This window comes from Saccopteryx bilineata, chromosome 4, assembly GCF_036850765.1.
Source record: "Saccopteryx bilineata isolate mSacBil1 chromosome 4, mSacBil1_pri_phased_curated, whole genome shotgun sequence".
NCBI classification, from domain to species: Eukaryota; Metazoa; Chordata; class Mammalia; order Chiroptera; family Emballonuridae; genus Saccopteryx; species Saccopteryx bilineata.
Window position 1 is genome coordinate 107,851,851 of NC_089493.1, and position 23,181 is coordinate 107,875,031.

Consider the following 23,181-nt stretch of genomic DNA (forward strand, 5'->3'; position numbering starts at 1 on the left):
TGGGAAAGGGTAGTGAGGAAGACAATTTTTTAGCAAGACAGAGAGGAGAGAGAGGGAGGCAGAGAGTGAGAGAGGAGGGGAGAAGGAGAGAGAAAGACAGGAAGAGAGAAATGAGAAGCAAAAACTTGTAATTGTGGCACTTTGGTTATTCATTGATTACTTCTCATATGTGCATTGATTGGGGGGGGGGGCTACAGCAGAGCGAGTGATCCCTTGCTCAAGCCAGTGACCTTAGGCATAAGCCATTGACATCTGGGCTCAATCCAGAGACAATGGGATATCAATGATCCCATGATCAAACTGGTGACCTCGCACTCAAGACAACTACCTTGGGGTTTCAAACCTAGGCCCTCAGCATCCAGGTCAACACTCTATCCACTGTGCCACCACCAGTTAGGCAGAAGACTCTTCTTAACAGACCAAAACACACAAATCTACAAACTACTTTATCTTCACTGTGTTAAAAGAATTTAGTTTCAGTAAATTCACTGGTGGCTTTCCATTCAAGATGGATGACTAAGCAGATGTGGAAAGACCATCTGACCTCCAACTCAAACATGGAAATGTCTACTATATAACAAATCATAGTTAAACAAATATATAATTAAGTCTGCATCCAAGAAGGCAAAGGATTTTTTTTGTTTGTTTTTTTAAATTCATTTTTAGAGAGGAGAGAGAGGGGGAGACAGAGAGACGGAGAAGAGAGAAGGGGGGAGGAGCTGGAAGCATCAACTCCCATATGTGCCTTGCAGGGAAGCCCAGGGTTTCGAACCTGCGACCTCAGCATTTCCAGGTCAATGCTTTATCCACTGCGCCACCACAGGTCAGGCCAAGAAGGCAAAGTTTTGAAGTACCAAAAACAAAAAGGAGAACTCACAGCCCAAGTGGTGAGGCACTGATGCCAGTGGATCACCAGGGTTATCAGTACTACTGTTGGAAATAGGACAAAGCTTTAAAGGTGAAACTAAACTCCCTTCATAAGCCACAGGGCAGGCTGAAATCCTTGTCATCCCTGCAGTCATCCACAAGAAGTCAGAAAGCCAAACAAGCTTCATGTATAGATACATAATCAAAGTTACTATTATCTGCACAGTACAAAGAAGGCCAAGTCAAGAAACTGATCTTGACTAGTAAGAAGCTGATCTATGAGCTTCCAAGCAGGTAAACTTGGAGAAATTTGGAAGAGTGGCACAGCATACTTAGAGGGTATAAAATAGCCACACCCTTTCCCATACACCTTGCCCTATGCTCCTCTCCCATCTGGCTGTTCCTGAGTCAAATCCTTTTCAAACAAACAGGTGAAGTTCATGTAGGGATACAACCTTCAGCCCTGCATCTTTATATCCTGGCACCAGTTTTCCTGAGACTTCAGAAACACTGAATGGAAAACTGGGAGTACATCTACCATAACTTGAAGGAACCCAAGGAACCTAGCCCATAATTCTAGTCATTTTTCCCAAAGCTGAAGTCAACATTTCTGTTTTCTATTTTAAGTTATTTAAAATTCATCTTTAATCAACTCAAAACTCCAAACAAGCCTGACCAGGCGGTGGTGCAGTGGATAGAGCGTAAGACTGGGATGCGGAAGGACCCAGGTTCAAGACCCTGAGTTCGCCAGCTTGAGCGAGGGCTCATCTGGTTTGAGCAAAGGCTCACCAGCTTGGACCCAATGTTGCTGGCTCGAGCAAGGGGTTGCTCGGTCTGCTGAAGGCCCGCGGTCAAGGCACATATGAGGGGGCAATCAATGAACAACTAAGGTGTCACAACGTGCAACAAAAAACTAATGATTGATGCTTCTCATCTCTCCGTTCCTGTCTGTCTGTCCCTGTCTATCCCTCTCTCTGTCTCTGAAAAACAAACAAACAAACAAACAAACAAAAAACTCCAAACAAATTGTCCACAAAGCAGAAGTCATTAACTATGCTTCATATCTCTTTTGCTTCCTGTATTGCCTATTTACGTGAATTCACAGTCATTCAACAACAACCAAAAGAAAGAAAAAAATAAACAAGGCAGCAGCAGCTTTTCTAAAACCATATACAAACACAAAACCATCTCATTAAAACACCTCCCAACCCAGGGTACAAATGGGGTTCCCACTGAGAATAAGTTTGTAAACAAAACTACAATGCTAATGAAGAAACCACGACTATTAGAGTGAGTCAACAAACACAATAAAACAAGTAACCTAAATCACAGAAATAAAGCAGTCTGAAAAGGACTTCAAATATGTGTAAAATGATCTGGATTATTAAAGAATAATCTATGAAAATTAGTAGATATAAAAAAGAATCAAAAAGAAAATATACTCATTGAATAAACTCAAAACACAGGTTAAATAGTAAGCAAGAGATAAATAAAAATAAAATTATCAAAGTAAAAGATAGATCCAAGAAATTACATAGAATTTGGCACAGAGATAAGGAGAGATGGAAATACAAAGAAAGTTAAAGAACTGAATGAGAAACTCCAGCATATGTTAAATAGAAGTTCTAGAAAATCATGAAAAAAAATGAGGTAAAGATGCTATTTAAAGAAATAATGGCCAAAATTTTCACAACTGAAGAAATAAATCCTAAAATTATAATCCAAGTCCTAAACGGAATAATTAAAAATAAATCCACACCTAAACAAAACAAAGATGGAGCAAAAACTCCTACTAGCAAATAACTGCTAGTATCAAAATAAAATCAAGACTAACAGCAGAACTGGTTAGTAAAAAAACACCAAAATAAATAGCAGGCAAAATCCAAGATGGTGGCAAAGTAGGTGGATGTTACACCCACCTCCTCCCAGGCGTTACAACTAAATTTAAGTACAATCATTCTGAATAACCAAATCTAGACTAAATGAAGAGTTATCTTATAACCTCCTTAGAAACAAAGGTCACAGTCTTACACCAGGCCCCCATCCCAGAGTTCCAGAGCCAGAAAGAGAAGTCCCCATAACTTTTGGTGTAAAAAAACAGAAGGGGTTGAGGCTGTGGTTGAGGATTGAGGCTGAGGGAAACAGAGGGCAGCTGGTGTCCCAGGCAGTTCCTCTTAAAGAGTCTGCACACCCCACACACTTACTTAAACTCACTCCCTCTGAGTTCCAGCACTGGGGCAGCTACTAGAAAGGCACAAGAGACATAGGGAAAGAAATGAATTGGACAGAATCAAGGCAAAAGCTTGAGGAACAGCCTTCTCCTAGGCAAAAGTGCTGGCAGAGACTATTATTGTTTCTTTGATAAACCCTTCCCCCACAGAGTCAGCAGATGACATATCTGAATCTCCACCAATATGGTCACAAGTTTGCCCTGTCCTAGTGATTACCTAAGGCCACTCCACCCAATTTGTGGGCCCAGCCAAGGTGTTTCAAGTGGCTTCTCCATATGAATGTCCTATCTTGGTTCATGCCTCAGATTTTTCTAAAATCTCAAACAAGCAGCACCTGGCCTCAGCATGCCTGTACATCTGGCTAAGTAGCCCCAGGTCCTGCACTAGTAGCAGCCAATGGTTTGCAGCTTGGCCTCTCGCCCAGACACCTCCCAAGTCCAGCACAAGTAGCAGACATCTGCAAATTTCTTTTTATTGTGTGTGTGAGAGAGAGATAGACAGAGAGAGGGACAGATAGGGACAGACAGGAAGGGAGAGAAATGAGAAGCATCAACTCTTCGTTGTGGCACCTTAGTTGTTCATTGATTGCTTTCTCATATGTGCCTTGACTGGGAGGCTACAGCAGACCAAGTGACCCCTTGCTCAAGCCAGCGACCTTGGGCTCAAGCTGGTGAGCCTTGTTCAAATCATATGAGCCTATGCTCAAGCTGGCGACCTTGAGGTTTCTAACCTGGGTCCTCCACATTCTGGTCTAACGCTCTATCCACTGCATCACCACCAGGTCAGGCTGCAAATCACTTTGCAGCTCATACCAAGTGGCCCTAGGGAAGAACATAGGTGGTGGCTGACTTTGGCCTAAACCTCCCAGGGATCCCCAGAGTCAGCACACCCAGTGGACAGCTTCAGACCACATGGAAGCATTACCACTTAGCCACATCCACAAGTTACAAACTAAAGGGGCAGACTCAGCAGGCACCTATTGATGTTACAGTAAGTCCTGCTCTGTGGGGTGGGCTTCTGCATAGCTGATCCTCCACAGTAGGAGGTCAGTGGTTGCAGTCCTTGCAGCAAATCGGATCAACCTGTGGGTGACTCCCTTCTCCAGACATGCCAACAATAATAAAAACTCAACTGTAAGATGGCCTGACCTGTGATGGCAAAGTGGATCAAGTGTCAACCTGGAACGCTGAGGTAGCTGGTTTGAAACCCCAGGATTGCCTGGTCAAGGCACATATGGAAGTTGATGCTTCCTGCTCCTCCTCTACCCTCTCTCTTTCTCTCTCTCCTTCCTCTCTAAAATGAATAAATTAAAATTTTTTTTTTTTATTCATTTTTAGAGAGGAGAGAGAGAGAAGGGAGGAGGAGCTGGAAGCATCAACTCCCATATGTGCCTTGACCAGGCAAGCCCAGGGTTTCGAACTGGCGACCTCAGCATTTCCAGGTCGACGCTTTATCCACTGCGCCACCACAGGTCAGGCAAATTTTTTTTAAATAAATAAAATCTCAACTATAAGAGAAGACTGTACACCGCCCACACAGGAGGGGGAGGTGCACCGGAGTGCCCAGCTTGGGTAATCAGGTAATCTGTGCATCTGGACCCTATAAACACCTACTACATCAGGCTACTCTACCAATCCTGAAAGATGTAGCAGCTCTACCTAATACAAAGAAACAAACAGGGAGGCTGCCAAAATGAAGAGACAAAGAAACATGTCCCAAATCAAAGAACAGAACAAAACTCCAGAAAAAGAACTAAACAAAATGGAGAGAAGCAATCTACTAGATACAGAGTACAAAACACTGGTCATTAATATGCTCAATGAAGTTAGAACTTCAAACATAAAAAAGACCATTTTGAAGTAAAGGATACACTAACTGAAATTAAGAATAATTTACAGAGAATCAAAGTAGATGAAGCTGAAAAGCTAATTAGAAATTTGGAATATAAGGAAGCAAAAAATATCCAATCAGAACAGCAAAAAGAATCTAAATAAATGAAGATTGTATAAGGAGCCTCTGGGACAATTTCAAGTGTACCAACATTAGCATCATGGCGGTGCTGGAAAGAGAGGAGAAAGAAATTAAAAACCTACTTGAAAAAATGACAGAAAACTTCCCTAAGTTGAGGAAGAAAATAGACAAGTCCAGGAAGCATAGCAAGTCCCAAACAAGAAGAACCTAAGGAAGCCCACACTAAGACTCATAATTAAAATGCACAAGGTTAAAGACAAAGAGAATCTTAAAAGCATCGAGAGAAAAGCAGTTAGTCATATGGTAGTTCTATTTTTAGTTTTTTGAGGAACAACCATACTTTCTACCATAATGGTTGAATTTCTTTACATTCCCACCAACAGTGGATGCAACCCTTGGCTAATGCCACTAGACAGCATCATCAGATCGTGTTACTGAAACTTTACCTCAGCAACAAGCTAATTTGATTTTATTACTGGAATACAGATTGTGAATTTCTAACCATTGTTTAAAATGTAGATGGTTTTCAGATAACCAACTTTCATTTTTACGGTTTTGGATTTTTTAGGTTATCATAGTTAAGCAGGATGGAAAGTGTATAGCATTGTTAAGCAAGGAAGAAGGGAAAATAACTTTGGCACAGAAGAGAAAGGACTATTTAAGGTTATGGGGGGTTCTGTCTGCTGGCTGCTAGTGCAATGCTGAAGAACAGACATCCTAGGATATAAGTTTTGGGACCATTTCTGAATTTCGACTGGCATGAAAATGAAATCCAAAATATTAGATGAACCCCCACCCCCACCCCCACCCCACCACCGTGGCCAGAATAATGTATTTTATTTTTGACTTCTACAATTACTTGCGTGAAAACTTTTATACTAAAATTACAATAAAAAAATCACCTGGAAATCCTCTCAACTAGCTTAACGTAGTAATCACTGCAATCATGACTTTATAATTTGGTTGAACATTGGGAAAAATGGGAAAAATCTGGGATGCCTACACACACACACACACACACACACACACATCTAAAACAATTATTCCTTACTTTTGTCAAAACCTTGCTGTTGCTCTTTGCTTTTCTTCAGGTCTCCCTTAACTTTTCTACAAGTTATATTTAAGTATTTTAGACAAGTGTAAGCAAAATTCACCTTTGAGGCTCTTATTTCAAGGCTATTTTGACTAGACTGTCGCCGGGTTAGGGATGGAATATCCAGCTCAAGCCTTTGAAGACCACTGCAGCTGTTCTCATTTCACAAGTTCAGAAACCAAAGGCTGTGAGGGTAACTGCCCAGGAGCGGCTGCGCAGCGATCCAGGTACAGGTAACTCGGCACGACGTCACTGGTGATGCCAGGCGGCGGATGTGGGCCGGGCCGGAAGCGTATTGTAGACGGCCCCGCCCCGCCCCGCCCCGTTCCTCCTCGAGGTGCTAGAGCGGGTAGTTAGGCGCTCCTCACGGCCGTAGTTAGCCGAGTCTAGGGTCCCGAGCCCCGCCCCTCGGGCAGGGCCGCCCTTCGGTCCCCCATACCGTTCCCCCCGTCTCGTCCCGGGCGCGGCCCGGGGAGGGCGCTGCGGGTGAGTCCCACTTCCCGACCGCGGGTCTGTCCACGGCTGAGCGGGAGGCGGAGGATGGAAGCAGGCTTATCGGCCATTACGTTCTATCTCGCCAGCGCCAGCAGCTCTGTGGCGGTGACAACGATGGACCAGGAGCCTGTGAGCCGTGCGGAAGATGAAGCAGTCGCAGCGCCGGGAGCTGCGGCCGCCGCGGCGTTCAGGGACTCGGGGCGGCAGGTAGGTGAGGCGGCCCGGGGAGGCCGGGGCGGGAGGCCGGCCTCCTCTGCCTCGCTCGTCCGCTGCCCTCTGGCCTGTCGGCCTTCCTCCGAACAGGCCGTCGGCCGGAGGCGCGTTTCGGGGCTTGTCCTCGTACCCCGTCTCTGCTCAGCGACACCGGCCGGGAGGAAGGGACCCGCACCCAGCGCTCCGCTGGCAGCGTCTCCCACTGGTTGGCCTCAGGTTCCAGGAGGGCTGTTCCAGCTGCGAACGGGAGAACGCCGGCGTGTCTCCGAAGGTGGCCTTCGTGGCGGGGGACGAGGTGACGCCGGCTGCAAGCACGTCTCAGTCTCTCCTCTTGCAAGCGCCTGACTTGGCATTTGCCATTGGCTTAGCTAATAGTAGATAAATATGAAGAGTTTACCGGCTTTTTTCCTTAATCCCTAAAATTTATGCATGAGGTGGGAGTTGTCCCCATTTCACCAGCGTGGTAACTAAGGCCCACAGCTGCGCTGTTGAATAGAAATATAACGCGAACCCTATTTTCTAGTAGCCACATTAAAAAGGTAAAAAAGACATCAGTGAAAATAATTTTAATATTATATTCTGTTTAACTCAATTTATAAAAAATTTTCACATAATTAATATGAATTGAAATTAATTTTAATATTTAACCCTGTTTTCAAAAACAAACTTCAACATGTCATTAATGTGAAAGCTATCAATGAGATACTTTATATTCTCTTTTGTGGCACCACTCCTCTTTTAATTTTAATTTTAAACCTGCACATTTAAATTCAAACTAGCCACATTTGAAGGTGAGCATTAACCACATGTGGCGAGTGGTTACTGTTTTGGATAGCCTAAGTTTAGAGAGTTAGGTAAGATTTGGAGGTTTTATTTTGGATTTGGTATGCTAACGTACAGTGTGTCTGTAAAGTCATGGTGCACTTTTGACTGGTCACAGGAAAGCAACAAAAGATGATAGAAATGTGAAATCTGCACCAAATAAAAGGAAAACTCTCCCAGTTTCATAGCTATTCAGTGCAGTTCGATGTGGGCTCATGCACAGATTTTTTAGGGCTCCTTAGGTAGCTATCCCATATAGCCTCTTCAGCAGGGGTCCCCAAACTACGTCCAGCAGGCCACATGCGGCCCCCTGAGGCCATTTATCCGGCCCCCACTGCACTTCCAGAAGGGGCACCTCTTTCATTGGTGGTCAGTGAGAGGAGCATAGTTCCCATTGAAATACTGGTCAGTTGGTTGATTTAAATTTACTTGTTCTTTATTTTAAATATTGTATTTGTTCCCCGTTTTGTTTTTTTTACTTTAAAATAAGATCTGTGCAGTGTGCATAGGGATTTGTTCATAGTTTTTTTTATAGTCTGGCCCTCCAATGGTCTGAGGGACAGTGAACTGGCCCCCTGTGTAAAAAGTTTGGGGACCCCTGCTCTACAGACTCATCACTGACTGATGGCCTACCAGAACGGGGTTTCTCCGCCAAACTGCCGGTTTCCTTCAACTGCTTATCCCACCGAGTAATGTTATTCCTATGTGGTGGCGCTTCGTTATAAATGCGCAGATATTCACGTTGCACTTTGGTCAAGGATTCGAATTTAGCGAGCCACAGAACACACTGAACTTTCCTTTGTACTGTCCACATCTTGACTGGAATGGCCGTGGGCTGCTCTGCTGTATACATGGTGTTACGTCATCATCTGCGCATGTGCACGTGCTGCCACATCATCCTACAGAAACTGGGAGGGTTTTCCTTTTATTTGGTGCAGATTTCACATTTCTAACGTCTTTTGTTGCTTTCCTGTGACCGGTCAAAAGTGCACCATGACTTTACGAACACACTGTAGTGGTTTAGGATCTTTGGCCAAGTAAAAATATTGAAGAAATTGCTTTAACTGAAACCAGCTCAGTTGCATACACTTTTGGCCATTACAGTCCTCACTCCTGTATAGAAATCTTACCGCCCGCATTGAGAATGAAGCTTTTTCAGTAGCTTCACTTTTGAGACTTAACTACTTGAATATTAATGAAACATTTTCCCTAAACTACAGATTCCCAGAGAATAGTGCTTGAATGTTAGTATAAGTCTTACAAGATATAGTTTGCATTAACAAAAGCTTTTCCATATACTAGTCTTTATATGTAATTTTTTGTTTTTCTCCTACTTAAGGTGGAGAAAGGTTACCTGAGAAAAGGGGTTCAGGGGCAATGCTAATTGATTAGGAAGCCATTTTCCACTTCGAGACCTGTTGATGGGTACACTTGAACTGAACTTTTAAGTCCACAGTGCTTGATGTATTTTCCATTTGATTTTCCCTTCTGTTACTATAATTGTTTTCATCACTACTTAAGCTTTGACTCTATAGACAAATATAACTCTCCTGATTTACCAGATAAATGTTTGAAGAGAGATTCTTTGTTTTGGGTTGGTAGTATTATGTTATTTTCATATTCTTGGTTAAAAATAATAAAATAACTGCTTAAACAGTAAAGAAGGCCCTAGATCAAAAAGTAAAAAGTCATAGGAATCCCATCACCCATTTCTCACATTCACATCCTGCAAAAGTAACTAAGTTTCTGGTGTATTCTTTTTAGGATTTCCTATGCATATATAATAATCTTCTTGTTAAACACAAATGGGTTCATACTACACAAATTGTTTTTCTAGCTTTCTCTACTTGCTCTCTCATTCACACATTCCTGCAGCAAAAACATCTCTGTGAACTCTAGATTTATCCCTGAGCTTTTGACCACAGTAAGAGGAAAGATGTCAGTGAGGTGAGATTTGTACCGAAAGAGAGGCTGCCATCCTGTACTCCCTTCATCTGTTTGTTAGAACTGAGCAATCCCAAGTGTCGTGTATGGAAGGGAGTAAGAGATAGGAGCTTGCGTCTGTTCTTAGCATTTGGCCTCAAACTAGGCCATCCACCAGCTTCTCTGACTAGACTTTTAACCAGAATTAAAGGAGTTAGAGTTCACTGCTACTCATTCGTTTAGCCTTATTTAGCGCCTCTGCTACCAAGAATTTACCATGTGCCAGGAGCTGTTGGCTAAAGGAGAAAGCAATGAAGGATACACACTGTGCTTACTCTTACTCCTATGTTGCTAACCACCTAATTGGGAAGGCATGTGAAAAGCCAGTATCCACGGCCATCATCACAGCCGCCTGGCCCATGCAGGTTCGCATTAGATTTGGACAGACGGTAATGAAACAATGGAGCCAGGAACTGGTGGGCCATTACCTTTAATCCTAGCTTGCACCCGGCAGGCAAGTAAAAACACATACGGGGCTCCAAAACCCACTCATTCAGTGCTCACAAAGCTACTGACTTATCCTAGTTTCCTAGAATCAAAGTTTCTAGCTCACCAGACCCATTCACCTCTGTTTCCCATCTCCTCTCTACACAAACTGCACAAACTGGCTTTTCCTTCAGCATTCTGCCATTTTGGCTGCTTCTCCTCTCCTCCACGTGGCCTTTATCTACTCTCTCCTAGAACTGTAATCCCTCTTCTCTCAGAACAATGTGATCTCTCTTCCTTTTAAAACCTTTTGGTGCGAAAGCCCTCCCCCAGCACATATTAACATAATCACGCCCTTCCTAAGCAATCACCTGGGCAGTGAGCTTCCACGTGGGCAGCGCCATCTTTAACAAAGTGAGCATAATATGTGTGTGTGTGTGTGTGTGTGTGTGTGTAATATATATTTTAGCATAATATATTTTATCTGCCCAACAGCATGTGTTTTAAAAAAGTTCTAGGTGCACCTGACCAGGCAGTGGTGTCAACTTGGGATGCTGTGGACCCAGGTTTAAAACTCCAAGGTTGCCTGCTTGAGCACAGGCTCACCAGCTTGAATGCAGGGTCGCTGGCTTGAGCGTGGGATCATAGACATGACCCCATGGTCACTGGCTTGAGCCCAAAGGTCACTGGCTTGGCTGCCCCCCCCCCCCCCCGCACATATGGGAAAACCATCAATGAAAAACTAAGGTGCTGTTGGCCCTGGCCGGTTGGCTCAGTGGTAGAGCGTCGGCCTGGTGTGCAGAAGTCCCGGGTTCGATTTCCGGCCAGGGCACACAGGAGAAACGCCCATCTGCTTCTCCACCCCTCTCCCTCTCCTTCCTCTCTGTCTCTCTCTTCCCTTCCCGCAGCCGAGGCTCCATTGGAGCAAAGATAGCCCGGGCGCTGGGGATGGCTCCTTGGCCTCTGCCCCAGGCGCTGGAGTGGCTCTGGTCACAACAGAGCCACGCCCCGGAGGGGCAGAGCATCGCCCCCTGGTGGGCAGAGCATCGCCCCTGGTGGGCGTGCCAGGTGGATCCTGGTCGGGTGCATGCGGGAGTCTGTCTGACAGTCTCTCCCTGTTTCCAGCTTCAGAAAAAAAAACAACAAAAAAAAATTAAGGTGCTGCAAGTATGAGTTGGTGCTTCTCATCTCTCTCTCCCTTCCTGTCTGTCTGTCCCTCCATCTCTCTCTCTCTCTCTCTCACTAAAAAAAAAAGTTCTGGGTGCTGTGGGCGTATATAAAAAAATATAGTACACGTTTTAAAGGAGTACTAGGTATTATGAGAGTATGTAAAAATAATATTGCCACTAAAACCAGAAGCTGAGGAACAAAATTGTTGTAAAGTACCATACCTCACTTCTGCGGGTTTACGTAGAGACACCGAGTCCAGATGAATTTTGAAGGGTTTTTTTAAAAGGAGGAGATTTATTAATATACCAGCCACATATGACTGACACGGGGCATATCTGACCCAAATATTGCAGCCCCAAATGTATCTCAGAGGCTGGTTATATACCCTTTGACCACATACAGGTTGGGGGGGGCATGACAGCATGACACAATCATTAACAAGCTTATAATATTTGTCTTAGGGGATTTAAAAACTTTCAAGGTAACACAATGGTGATGTCATTTTACATATCAAAATACATTCATAAACCTTTTAGTGTCTATCTTTCCTCCTTTGCCTAGAGCAGGGGTCGGGAACCTAGGGCTTGCGAGCCAGATGTGGCTCTTTTGATGGCTGCATTTGGTTCACAGACAAATCTTTGATAAAAAAAATGTTAAAAATATAAAACATTCTCATGTATTACAATCCATTCATTTCCTGCCGCTCATGTTCATGGTTGCAGGTGGCTGGAGCCAATCACAGCTGTCCTCCAGGACAACACCAAATTTTTATTGGATAATGCGTAACATACACAGGTCATTGTATGGCTCTCATGGAATTACATTTTAAAATATGTGACATTCATGGCTCTCTCAGCCAAAAAGGTTCCCGACCTCTGGCCTAAAGGTACATGTTAATCTCAGGATTCCAGGAAGGGAGGGAGAGCCAAAATCAGTGGAGGGTGGTATGTAAATTCTGTCTTTTATTGAAAGCGTAAGGAAGTTCTTTAGATAACCTTAATCCTTTCAGAGAACTAAAACTAAATGATCCAGTTGTCCTTGTAAGTCAGGAGACTTTCATATTCTTCTCCCTCCATTTTCCAAAGAAAAGACGAGTCAGAAAGCCTGACTTTTCCTCTTTAAAATGGCGTTGCCAATACTAAGTTTTACAGTTCTTTGGCACCTTACCACAAAATAAACAGAGTTATAGACTGGTTAACCATAAAAGGTAATCAAATGTTAGTTGATATTGCATCTCATAATTTCCTGGTGTTAGAATCTGTCTTTTCAGATCTTTGCAGTTTGTTAAAATGGAATTTGTATAATAGTGAATTTTTTTATCTGCAACTTTACTGGTTTTCTGTAAAATTAAAACATATGTGTTGGGCAAATGAGTTTGAAATTTTGTATTTTTTGAGTTTGCTCACTTTTTTTTTCTTTTTTTCTTTTTTTCTTTTTTTTGTATTTTTCTGAAGTTGGAAACGGAGAGGCAGTCAGACAGATTCCCGTATGCACCCTACCGAGATCCACCCGGGATGCCCACCAGGGGGCGATGCTCTGCCCATCTGAGGCATCTCTCTGTTGCAACTAGAGCCATTCTAGTGCCTGAGGCAGAGGCCACAGAGCCATCCTCAGCGCCCGGGCCAACTTTTGCTCCAATGAAGCCCTGGCTGTGGGAGAGGAAGAGAGAGACAGAGAGGAAGGAGAGGGGTAGGGGTGGAGAAGCAGATGGGTGCTTCTTCTGTGTGCCCTGGCCGGGAATCGAACCTGGGACTCCTTCACATCAGGCTGATGCTCTACCACTGAGTCAACCTGCCAGGGCCTGAGTTTGCTCACTTTTATTGTAATAAAATGGCGCAGGGCAGCCACGTGTGTGCGTGTGTACGTGTATGTGTATGCGCACGGGTGCACATGCCCTCAGAGCAGGGCAGTTGATTGCAAATTGTGGATTGCATTCCTGCTTGGGAGGAGCCATTGTTTTGCTAATGTTTGCTGGAGGATGGGTCTTTATTGCCTAGCCAGTTTTGCAGAGGAGAAGAAGGTGTACAGATGGGAAACCAGAGCTGAGGGCTTTACCAGCTCCACTGAGACTGGTGGGGGCCTTTGATTCTAGGAAGAACCAGAGAATGCGGAGAATGCATCAGGGCTTTGGGAGCCCTGAATGATAGGGGATTGTTTTCCCTGCCTGTTTGCTTGTTGGCCTGTGTGAGACTCTAAGAAAGGAATGGCCCACCATTTTTTGGTTCTACTTTTTCTTTACTGTCTGTCCGAATTCAGCGAGAACCTGCATGGCCACGACAGTGATGGCCACGAGCCATACAATATGCAAAATTCAGAAAATACCTTCAATTTTTAATTGTTAGATTTTTGTACCAAACTACTTTCTGCCAGTACCAAGCTACCACAACTGCCAATTCCCCAAATAGAGGTTGGAATCACGTCATAGATTCTTTTACAGATTTTTAAACTTGCTAATCTAGTTTCTTTTGATAAGGGGTAGACAAATTATAGGCTATGGGCCAGATCCTACTAACTACCAGTTTATATAAAGTTTTATTGGAACAAAGCATGCTTATTCATTATGAATTATCTGTGGTTGCTTTTCCAGAGATCAGTAGTTGTGACAGAAACTATAGCTGGAAAGCCTAAAATATTTACTTCCTGACTTTGACAGGAAAAGTTTGCTCACTCCTGCTTGAGATGATAAAACTTGGGTTTTACTATATCAAAAATTAATATTAGGCCCTGGCCGGTTGGCTCAGTGGTAGAGCGTCAGCCTGGCGTGCAGAAGTCCCGGGTTCGATTCCCGGCTAGGGAACACAGGAGAGGCGCCCATCTGCTTCTCCACCCCTCCCCCTCTCCTTCCTCTCTGTCTCTCTCTTCCCCTCCCTCAGCTGAGGCTCCATTGGAGCAGAGATGGCCTGGGTGCTGGGGATGGCTCCTTGGCCTCTGCCCCAAGTGCTGGAGTGGCTCTGGTTGGGACAGAGCATCGCCCCCTGGTGGGCAGAGTGTAGCCCCTGGTGGGCGTGCTGGGTGGATCCCGGTCGGGTGCATGCGGGAGTCTGTCTGACTGTCTCTCCCCGTTTCCAGCTTCAGAAAAATACAAAATAATTAATATTAAATTTTAAAAAGAAAGCTCTTAAATAAAAATGTCTTTAATAAAAATCTTTTTATAAAATGTAATGATTAGAGCAAATAAATGCCTTTTTTATTTATTTTTATTTACAGAGACAGAGTCAGAGAGAGGGATAGACAGGGACAGACAGTCAGGAACGGAGAGATGAGAAGCATCAATCATTAGTTTTTTGTTGTGCGTTGCGACTTCTTAGTTGTTCATTGATTGTTTTCTCATATGTGCCTTCACCGTGGGGCTACAGCAGACCGAGTTAACCCCTTGCTCGAGCCAGTGACCTTGGGTCCAAGCTGGTGAGTTTTTTGCTCAAACCTTATAAGGTATTCTAAAAAGTCATGGTCCAAAAGGATATTTTGATTTTAGGACAACCATAAATCAAATCTTATATCAAAGGGTAAAACAGAGTGGGTAGCTTACTGTGACTAGGGATGGGGGATAGAAAGGTGGTGTTGGGCAGATAAAATATATTATGTTCACTTTGTTAAAGATGATGCTGCCCACGTAGAAGCCCGTCGCCCATGTGATATTAATGTGTGTTGGGGGGCAGGCTGTGGGCAGGCAGGATCCTTGTATACTGGGGCTTGGTTTTAGGACTAAGCCTTTCCCACCCTTTTTGATGTGGGGTGGTGCAATCCCATCATGCCTCAGATAAGTGACTTTATATTAGAGACTTCCCTATTTTGTATATTGGATTAAAGGTTTATTATAAAGTGGGGCAGACCGGGAGCTTACTCTCTCAGTTCCTGAGATTAGCATTAGAGAAGAGAGCAGAGAGGCCACATGGAGGAGGCCAGAAGACGCAGCCAAGATGGTGGACGCTGAGAAGCCAGTTTGTGCAGAGTTTGTGCAGGGCAAAGGAAGGAGATGGGGAACAGAGGTGAATAAGTCTGGTGAGCTAGAAACCTTTGATTCTAGGAAACTCAGATAAGTCAGTAGCTTTGTGAGCACTGAATGAGTGGGTTTTGGAGCCCAGTGTGTGTGTTACTTGCCCACTGGATTAAAGATGATGGCCCACCAGTTTTTGGCTCCATTGTTTCTCTACCGACTGTCCGAATTCATTGCGAACCTGCATGGGACAGGCAGCTGTGATGGTGGCCGTGGCTACTGGCCATACAGGTGGCTTGGATGGGCCATATGTTGTCCATCTTGTTAATGAACACAATAAGTGGGCTGGTCTTTTATTAAGGGACAGGATTTGTTTGAATCCTTGAGACAGGCTAGGGAACATTGTTTTTGTTATTTTCAGGTTAATCAATAGATGGCCCATGCTATCAAGGTTTTCATGATCTCAGTGTCCTATACAGTGGTTATAGTTACTGTCAGTGATGACTACGTGTGTAAACAGAACAATAAATGCCTATATTTTTCGGGTTGGATATATCTAGATTCAATTCGTGGCGAATGACTAAACTTACCTTTGGGAATAGAGGAAAGAGAAGAGCCATATCTGTTTTCTAAGAAGGACCTTAGATCAGTTGTCCCCAACCTTTTTTGGGCCATGGACTGGTTTAATGTCAGAAAATATTTTCACGGACCGGCCTTTAGGGGTGGGATGGATAAATGTATCACATGACCAAAACAAGTATCAAGAGTGAGTCTTAGACGGATGTAACAGAGGGAATCTGGTCATTTTTTAAAAATAAAACATCGTTCAGACTTAAATATAAATAAAATGGAAATAATGTAAGTTATTTATTCTTTCTCTGCAGACCGGTACCAAATGGCCCATGGACTGCTACCGATCCGTGGCCCGGGGTTTGAGGAACACTGCCTTAGATGATTAAGAGGAACAATGCATAAAAATCAAGTTAAAGCACTGTGCCTTTAACTTGAATTAAAAATATGCTTAATTATATAACTGGGCAATTCTAGATCACTATTTTTTTTTATCAGTACAATCCCATCTCTGCAAATGTAGTTCAAAGAACTTAACTAATAGTTGGACAGTAATCATGGATTTAAATTGTTTGGTCATATTTAAAAGTTTAAGAATCATTATAACCTGACCTGTGGTGGCGCAGCAGATAGAACACTGACCTGGAACACTGAGGTCGTGGATTTGAAACCCTGGGTTTGCCAGGTCAAGGCACTTATGACAAGCAACCAATGAACAGCTAAAGTGAAATCACTACTTCTCGTTCCCTGCCGCCTTCTCTATTAAATCAATAAAATACCCTTTTTCATTCTGATGACATGAAGATATATTTTTTTAATTCTTTTTAAAAAGATTTTATTTATTCATTTAGAGGAGAGAGAGAGAGAAGAGAAGGGGGAGCAAGAAGGATCAACTCCCATATGTGCCTTGACCAGGCAAGCCTGGGATTTCGAATCAGCGACCTCAGTGTTTCAGGTTGATGCTTTATCCACTGCACTACCACAGGTCAGGTGAAAAATAATCCTTATAGAGGACAAAGTTTTGAACTCTAGACTATCCTAGAGAATCTTATCACATGGATTCTAATCATGACAGTCCTATAGCCCTGTATGATTTGCTTTGTTTTAGTTTCTACAGTGTGTCCGTAAAGTCATGGTGCACTTTTGACCGGTCACAGGAAAGCAACAATAGACGATAGAAATGTGAAATCTGCTCCAAATAAAAGGAAAACCCTCCCAGTTTCTGTAGGATGATGTGGCAGCATGTGCGCATGCGCAGATGATGACATAACACCGTGTATACAGCAGAGCAGTCTATGGCCATGTCAGTGGAGATGTGGACAGTATAGACAGGAAAGTTCAGTGTGTTCTGTGGCTCGCTAAATTCGAATCTGTGACCAAAGTGTAACGTGAATATCTGCATGTTTATAACGAAGCGCCACCACATAGGAATAACATTACTCGGTGGGATAAGCAGTTGAAGGAAACCCCATTCTGGTAGGTCATCAGTCAGTGACGAGTCTGTAGAGGCTATACGGGATAGCTACCTAAGGAGCCCTAAAAAATCTGTGCGTGAGCCCACATTGAACTGCTCTGAATAGGTATGAAACTGGGAGAGTTTTCCTTTTATTTGGTGCAGATTTCACATTTCTATCGTCTTTTGTTGCTTTCCTGTGACCGGTCAAAAGTGCACCATGACTTTATGGACACTCTGTAAATTGTACCAGTAATACATGAGTATGTTCTTATCACAAAACAAAACAACAAAACACAACAATGAATAAAAAACCTCTTTGACCTGTACCTCCTCTCCCATTTTCACTGTTGCCAGACATTTTTTCACAATATTTTTACTGTGCCTTCTCAAGATGTTTTATTTGGCTTGCACAGTGCTTTAAATTTCTTTTCAATTTAATGTCTTTTAAGTTGAGGCTTGCTTTCTCCAAAGAGTCTATCTTTCCATCTATAGCTTTACTCATTTTTGGTTTTTGGTACCTGTTTGGCCCTAAAAGGCATTTGAACTTAGGGCTTCCATATTAAGGAAAGGAGAGGTACAGAATTCAGCTGAACTGGTTATGTTTTGGTCACACATAGCTAAGCTCAAATCCAAAGATTTGGAGTTTCCTAATATGAACTGTTATTTTCTTTTATGTATCTACCATATATATGTGTCTATATGGTTTACCTTTGAGATTACACATTAGTCCTGTCACAGTTATTATTTAAAATGATTGATTTCAGCAAGTCTTCACATGTTATGCAGTATCAGAACTGCTATGACTTGAAGTGTGGTGCTTGATTTCTTAGCTGTTGACTTAAACAGAATTAAAGTTGATTAGTTAATATGGACAGAAAACTTTCCTAACTTGGTGAAGGAAAGAGACATAAAACTCCCGGAAGCACAGAGAGTTCCAAATAAAATTAACCCAAAAGGCCCACACCAAGACACATCATAATTAAAATGCAAAAGTTTAGAGATAGACAATCTTAAAAAGAGCAAGAGAAAAGCAGTTACCTATAAAAGAGCTCACATAAGACTGTCAGATGATTTCTCTACCAAAACTTTGCTGGCCGGAAGGGTTTGGCAAGAAATATTCAGTGATGAAAAGCAAGGACCTACAACCAAGATTATGGCACTTTTCCTAGCAAAGCTATCATTTAGAATCAAAGGACAGATAAAGAGCATCCCAGACAAGCAAAAGCTGAAGGAGTTCATCACCACCAAACCAGTGTCATATGAACTGTTCAAGAGTCTTTTTCTTTTTATTTTAAATTCAGTGAGAGGAGGGGAGGCAGAGACAGAATTCTGCATGTGCCCAGACCAGGATTCACCCAGCAAGCCCACTATGGGGCAGTGCTTTGCCCATCTGGGGCGTTGTTCTGTTGCTCAGCAGCCAGGTTCTTAGAGCTTGAGGCAGAGGCCATGAAGCCATCCTCAGCGCCTGGGGCCAACTCACTATAATCGAGCCATGGCTGCAGGAGGGGAAGAGAGAGAAATGAAATGAGAAGGGAGACGATGGAAAAGCAGATGAGTGCTTCTCCTGTATGCATGCCATGACCAGGAATTGAGCCGGGACTTCTACACGCCGGGCTGATGCTCTAGCACTGAGCCAGCTGGCCAGGGTGTTAAAGGGTCTTTCTTAAGAACAAGGAAAAGAAAAGTAAAAAATTATGAACTATAAAATGGCAATAAATACATATCTATTAACAATTGATTCTAAGAAACAAAATAAATGAACAAGCAGAACAGAAAGAGACTCAGAAACAGAGAACGTTTTGACAGTTGCCAGATGGGAGGGAGTTTGCGGGGAATGGGTGAAAAAGGTGAAATGATTTAATACAAATTGGTTGCTACGGAATAGTCATGGGGATGTAAAGTCAATATTCTAGTAACTGTATGATGTCAGATGGGTGTGAGATTTATCGGGAATGATCACTTACTAAGTTATATAATTAATGTATAATTAATTGCTGAGGTATACAGCTGAAACCAATATAATAATATTTGTCAGCTATAATTCAAAATAAAAAAGGATAAAATTTTTAAAAATTTAAAGTTAAATGGGTAAGTTCTATTTTTTCACTTTGATAGTGAGTATGCAGATGTTTGCTTTGTTATTTTTTAAACTCTTAGATGCTATTGATGCTTTTGTGTGTGCGTGATCTGTTTTATTATATTGAAAACTATTTAAAGACTGGCTTATATTTTTCATTTCCTGAAATAAAGCAACCTGGAATTTTTTTTGGTTATATGAGTGAAAATTAGTCTCACTTGAAACTCTTTTCTTAATTTATTATCGATATTAGATGAGTAACGAAAGAGGCTTTGAAAATGTAGAACTGGGAGTCATTGGAAAAAAGAAGAAAGTCCCAAGGAGAGTCATCCACTTTGTCAGTGGTGAAACGATGGAAGAATACAGCACAGATGAAGATGAAGTGGATGGCCCGGGAAAGAAAGATGTTTTGCCTACTGTTGATCCAGTGAGTTTGATGCTGGGGATCTTTTTGTCAGTGGATTTTGTTTTGATTGATTTGTTTTCCATTAAACATTGAATGGAAGGGGCCTTTTGAGGTTTTAATCAACTATATTCTGATTACAAAATATACATTCTAATTTTTGTAGAAAATTCCTGATTTATATAACGTGGGTGGGTGTATTTCCCACATTTCAGCCTGAAGTAGCTTTTGGGTTGTTGTTTTTTAATCATTTTTTATTTTTCAGTTACAGTTGACATATTAGTTTCAGCTGTACGGCCCAGTGATTAGACATTATATAACTTAATAAGTGATCATCCAAATAAATCTCATACTCATCTGACACCATGCATAGTTATCAGAATATTGACTGTATTCCCTATGCTGTACTTTATATTCCATGACTATTCTGTAGCAACCAATTTGTACTTCTTAATTCCTTCACTTTTATCACTCATCCCTCCAACTGCCCTCCCATCTGGCAACCCATGAAATGTTCTCTTTATGCATCATTTCTGTTCTGCATCATTTATTTTGTCTTTTAGATTGTTGATAGATATGTACTTATTGTGATTTTATTGTTTATATTTTTTATCTTTTTCTTCTTAAAAAAGACCCCTTAACATTTCATATAATACTGGTTTGGTAGTAATGAGCTCCTTTAGCTTTTTCTTGTCTGGGAAATTCTTAACTGTCCTTTGATTCTATATGATAGTTTTGCTAGATAGAGTAATCTTGGTGTAGGTCCTTGCTTTTTATCATTTTGAATATTTCTTGCCACTCTCTTCTGACCCTGCCAAGTGTCTGTTGAGAAATCATCTGATAGTCTTATGGGAGCTCCCTTGTAAGTAACTAACTACTTTTCTCTTGCTATTTTTTTTTTTAAGATTTGATATATTGATTTTAGAGAGAGAAGAGAGAGAGCGAGAAAGGGGGTAGGAGCAGAAAACATCAACTTATATGTCCCTTTGACCAGACAAGCCTAGGGTTTTGAACCAGCAACCTCACCATTCTAGGTTGACACTCTATCCACTGCACCACGTTAGGTCAGCTTCTCTTGCTGTTTTTAAGATTGTCTCTTTGGCCTGCCCAGGCAGTGGTGCAGTGGATAGAGCGTCGGACTGGGATGTGGAGGACCCAGGTTTGAGACCCCGAGGTTGCCAGCTTGAGTGCGAGCTCATCTGGTTTGAGCAAGGCTCACGGAGCCCAAGGTTGCTGGCTTGAGCAAGGGGTCACTTGGTCTGCTGTAGCCCCACAGTCAAGGCACATATGAGAAATCAATCAATCAGTGAACAACTAAGGAACTGCAATGAAGAATTGATGTTTCTCATCTCTCTCTCTTCCTGTCCCTATCTGTCCCTCTCTCTGACTCTCTCTGTCTCTCCCACAAGAAAAAAAAAAATTGTCTCTTTGTCTTTAACCTTTTGCATTTTAATTTGATATGTCTTGGTGTGGGCCTCTTTGAGTTCATCTTGTTTGGGACTCTGCACTTCCTGGACTTGTATGTCTATTTCTTTCACCAGGTTAGAGAATTTTTTTGTCATTATTTTTTCATGTAGTTTTTCAATTTCTTACTTTCTTCTCCTTCTGGCACCCCCCATGATGCGAATTTTAGTATACTTGAAGTTATCACAGAGGCTCCATACACTGTCTTCATTTTTTTTTTAAAATTGATTTTAGCGAGAGAAAAAGGGACAGAGAGAAAGAGACAGGGACAAGAGAGAGAGAGAGGGAGAGAGAGAGAGAGAGACAGGAATATCGGGCTGTTTCTGTATGTGTCCTGAAGGGGGATCAAACCTGCAACCTCTGTGCTTCAGAATGATAGTTCTAACCAACCAAGCTAGTCGGCCAATGGTAAATTGTTTTTTTTCCTGCTGTTTTGGTTGGGTGTTTTTTGCTTTATTATATCAAATCATTGATTTGATTCTTGGCATCATCTACTCTACTGTTGATTCTCTGAAATTATTCATTTTATTAGTGTAGCCTTTTTTTTTTTTTTTGTATTTTTCTGAAGCTGGAAACGGGGAGAGATAGTCAGACAGACTCCTGCATGAGCCCGACCGGGATCCACCTGGCACGCCCACCAGGGGCAACGCTCTGCCCACCAGGGGGCGATGCTCTGCCCCTCCGGGGCGTCGCTCTGCCACGACCAGAGCCACTCTTAGCACCTGGGGCAGAGGCCAAGGAGCCATCCCCAGCGCCCAGGCCATCTTTGCTCCAATGGAGCCTTGGCTGCGGGAGGGGAAGAGAGAGACAGAGAGGAAGGGGGGGGGTGGAGAAGCAAATGGGCGCCTCTCCTATGTGCCCTGGCCAGGAATCGAACCCGGGTCCCCCGCATGCCAGGCCGACGCTCTATCGCTGAGCCAACTGGCCAGGGCTGCCTTTTTTTTTTTTTTTTTTTTTTTTTTAATTGATTTTGGAGAGAGGAAGGGAGAGCGTTAGAGAAAGACAGGAACATCTATCTGTTCTTGTATGTGCCCAGACTGGGGATCGAACTGGCAACCTCTGCTTTGGGACGATGCTCTAACCAACAGAGCTATCTAGGGCTGACTATTTTTTATGGTTTCTATGCCCTTTTCCATGCTGTTTAAGTTCTCACTAAGTTCCTTGAGGATTCTTATAACCATTGTTTTTAACTGTTAGTTTGCTGGCCTCTATTTTATTTAATTCTTTTTCTGGGAATTTCTCCTGTTCTTTCATTTGGGACCTGTTTTTTCCCCCGCATTTTGGCTGCTTCCTTATGTTTGTTTCTTTGTATTAGGTAGAGCTGCTACATCTCTCTGAACTTGGTAGAGTGGCATTGTGTCTTAGGTGTCCTGTAGGGCCCAGTGGCACAGTCTTCTCAGCTGGGCACTCCAGCTGTGCACATGCATGGGCTGTTTGTACTGTCCTGTTGTTGTTGAGCCTTGATTGTTGTTGGTGTCACTGGGAGGTACTGACCCCCTCCCCTCCAGGCTTGCTGGTTATGAGTAGCAGCTGTGACTATAATAGCTGCTGTGCAGGAGTTGATCCTATGGAGCAGGACTTGCCTCAGTTGGGCTTTAGTGCTGAGTCTGCCCCTTGAGTGTGTCACTTGTGAAAATAGCAGGGTTGTAACTGGTGGTGTCTTAACTGTTCACCAGGTGCACTGGTCTGGGGCATCCTGGGAGGTTCAAGGTCAGCCATCACCTCTACCCTGCCTGGGGCCATCCTACATGAGCAACAGAGTGATCTGCAGAAGACTGCTACTTTACTGGGCTTGAAGGTGTCCAAGAGAGGCCAAGCTGCAAACCAAGACTGGCTTCTCCTAATGCCAGGCCTGGGGCCACTTAGCTAGATATGAGGCATACGGAGGACAGATGCTGCTTGTTTGAGGAATTTTAGGAAAATCTGAAAATTGAGGCAAGAGAGACCACTGGAAAGAGTTTGGGTGGGCCCAAAAGTTGGGTGAGGCAGAGTCTCAGGGGATT

At 43.0% G+C, this 23,181-nt stretch overlaps 1 protein-coding gene across 2 annotated transcripts in view; it reads left to right on the plus strand.

Annotated features, from left to right (window-relative positions):
• Window positions 1-6,487: 6,487 nt before the first annotated feature.
• Window positions 6,488-23,181, plus strand: part of FAM177A1 (family with sequence similarity 177 member A1) — a 29,265-nt gene continuing 12,571 nt past the window's right edge. Inside the window, exons 1-3 of one of the 2 annotated variants that reach the window (XM_066277752.1) lie at window positions 6,488-6,648; window positions 6,744-6,864; window positions 19,565-19,738. In XM_066277752.1, the coding sequence (XP_066133849.1) occupies window positions 6,772-6,864; window positions 19,565-19,738 (267 nt within the window). In that variant the 5' untranslated portion in view covers window positions 6,488-6,648; window positions 6,744-6,771. The other variant, XM_066277751.1, reaches the window with a different exon arrangement.